Here is a 2,961-nt window from a genome sequence, read left to right as displayed (position 1 = left end):
CTTCTGTGCTTTGACCTTATCATTTGGGAGACCTTAGAAAACAGCGCAGATCATCCTTTCGGTGGTGAACAGACTGTTAACCCCAGGGTATATACTGTTCAGACAGTGTAACCGTGGAACAGGCTTTTTCACAGCTATTTCTAGAGCTACCTGGACACGTTTCCCTCTGGCGGCGCAGAGCTCCTGCTGGGATCAGAGCCCTTCCAGCCAAACGCTGCACGGACGGCACCCATCGCGGGAGAAGCGGCTACGGAGCGGGGGGAAAGCAGCCATGGGAGGAGCGGCTCCTCCCCCCGTGCCCCCGGGAGACTCTCCCTGCCCCGGAGCTGGGCAGGGAGAGCCGGCCAGCGATGACCCTCCTGCCTCGGCATCACGGAGTGTCCCCAGCCTACCCCACGCCTGAGACCCCCCCCTGCCCCCGGCTCGCCTCTGACGTGTGCGCGGGGCGGGGGCTGTGAGGGGCGGGGCGCGGGGGGCGGCCGGGCCGGCGGGAAACTTCTGCGGGTTCAGCACCACAGACGGGGCGGGCGCGGTACCGCCGCCCGGCATGAGCGCCCCGCCAGCCCCACCGCCGCCCCGCCAGTCCCACCGCCCTGCCGCCGTCGCCCCCGCGCTCCGCCTCGGCCCCCGCACAGCCCCAGCCGCCCGGGCGCCGATGGAGGCGGTGGCAGCGCTGAACGAGAGCGGAGCGGCAGCCCCCCGGCTGCAGGCCGGCGGCGGCAACGCCTCGCTGGAGCTCTCGTCGCGACCCCCCGCGCCCGCCGCCCTCAACCCCTGGGATGTGATGCTCTGCGTGTCCGGCACCGCCATCGCCTGCGAGAACGCCCTGGTGGTTGCCATCATCTGCTACTCGCCCGCCCTGCGCACCCCCATGTTCGTGCTGGTGGGCAGCCTGGCCACGGCTGACCTCCTGGCGGGTCTCGGCCTCATCCTCAACTTCGTTTTCCAGTACGTGATCCGCTCGGAGACAATCAGCCTGCTGACGGTGGGCTTCCTCGTGGCCTCCTTCGCCGCCTCCGTGAGTAGCTTGCTGGCTATCACGGTCGATCGCTACCTCTCCCTCTACAATGCCCTCACCTACTACTCGGAGAGGACGGTGCTCTGCATTCACACCATGCTGGCGTGTGCCTGGGGGGTCTCCCTCTGCCTGGGGCTGCTGCCCGTCCTGGGCTGGAACTGCCTCCATGACCGTGCTGCCTGCAGCGTCGTCAGACCCTTGACCAAGAGTAACGTGACGCTGCTGTCTGCCTCTTTCTTTCTCATTTTCCTCATCATGCTCCATCTCTACATCGAGATCTGCAAGATCGTCTGCAGGCATGCCCACCAGATAGCTCTCCAGCAGCACTTTCTGACTGCTTCCCACTATGTCGCCACCAAAAAAGGAGTCTCTACCCTGGCTATAATCCTCGGGACTTTCGGAGCCAGCTGGCTGCCTTTTGCCATCTACTGCGTGGTGGGGAATCCTGACTACCCTTCTGTGTACACGTATGCCACGCTTCTACCCGCTACCTACAATTCCATGATCAACCCCATCATTTATGCCTACAGAAACCAGGAAATCCAGAGGTCCATGTGGGTGCTCTTCTGCGGCTGCTTTCAGGCTAAAGTGTCCTTTCGCTCCCGGTCCCCCAGTGATGTCTGAGTGACTTTTCTCTGCCGTACTGCACAGAGTGACAATCTCCCGAGTGGACTGTTACAGTGCCTGTTCTAAACTTCAAACTACATTGTGAAATCATTGGACACATGCTTAAGTATTAGCACTTTATACATATTTGTATCTCTGAGAGTGGTTCAGGGTATGGAGTTTTGGGTTCCATCAAAATAATAACAATGTGGTTGTATATAAATCTGCACATCACATTTGTGAAGACATTCCGGTACTGCTTAATTATAGCACCTTATTTCTAGCTGCTCACCTGCCAAAACAGTGTTGCCTTTCTGAAGGGCAGATAGAAAGTTGTGTTTGTGTTGTATTTATACGTGTGTGTGTTTGGGGGGGAGACGGGGCTGGGAGTGTGTGTATGTATGTGTGTATCAATACCTTGCTGCACAATATTGATAAATTATAACATTTTGTATACAAATAAAAATATGTAAAATGTAATATAACTTTGTGTGTTTAGATGCTTTTAGACATAAGAGAGTTGGCAAATTTGCCTGTTGAACAAAGTCCCTTGAAAGCTCCCCATGTAATTCTGCCTAAAGAGATCATCATTCACTATAGAGATGAAATACTGCACCAAGAAAGGCACCTTCTGCTTGCTTATTTGTTTGTTCTCTTCTTTAGTCTGACAAAGAGTAACAAAGAGAACAAAATCCTTTTTTTTTTTCCTCCAGAAACCCAAGAAACAAAAAGCCTGGTCAAATAAGCTGCTCATTACAGTTATTCCCCAGGTTTCCAGTAGCTTTTATCTTCAAGTTGTAAGTTAGCCCTTTACGATCCACTGATCCATTTAAAAATTATCTAACTGTGGGGAAAAATCATTCTCTAAGCTGGGCTTTTTCCCCCTTGTTTTAATCTAACACTGGAAGAGAAAAAAAAAGAAGAAAAACAAAAAAAGGCACGGTCTTCTTTCCTAAAAGCCTGTAAAATGCCACAATAAATTGACTGTCTTTATCATCCGCAGTTCTGAAGGGAATCTGAATTGTTTCTCCCTCTCTTTTTTTTTTTTGGACTGTGTGCTGTAGAAAAATCATTTAAGTGCATCTTTGCTGTCTGCCTGTCTTGGAGCAGTATACAGTTTTCTGATAATCCCATGGCTTAGTGGCTTCAAAGAGTCCATCAGAGGTCAATGTTATTCAGAGTTTGGAACACTCCTTCACCCAGCTTCAAATTCACCAGCAATTATTTATTCACCACTGATTTATTTAGAGCAATAACATGTGCAACACCATCTATAATGCTGCTGATGCTTTTGAGAAAGCACGCAGGATCACCCTTGAGGAGAAAAGACAACGCAG

At 52.5% G+C, this 2,961-nt stretch overlaps 1 protein-coding gene across 1 annotated transcript; it reads left to right on the top strand.

Moving 5' to 3' along the window:
* The first annotated feature begins 596 nt into the window (after window positions 1-596).
* GPR6 (G protein-coupled receptor 6) lies at window positions 597-2,234 on the top strand. The gene has a single exon (XM_027683250.1). The coding sequence runs from the start codon at window positions 656-658 to the stop codon at window positions 1,640-1,642; it is 987 nt and encodes a 328-aa protein (XP_027539051.1). The 5' UTR covers window positions 597-655; the 3' UTR covers window positions 1,643-2,234.
* Window positions 2,235-2,961: the final 727 nt, after the last annotated feature.

The sequence above is a fragment of the Neopelma chrysocephalum genome, unplaced genomic scaffold (genome assembly GCF_003984885.1).
Source record: "Neopelma chrysocephalum unplaced genomic scaffold, ASM398488v2 Primary Assembly neopelma1_23, whole genome shotgun sequence".
Taxonomy (NCBI): Eukaryota; Metazoa; Chordata; class Aves; order Passeriformes; family Pipridae; genus Neopelma; species Neopelma chrysocephalum.
This window is presented reverse-complemented; position numbering and strand designations above follow the sequence as displayed.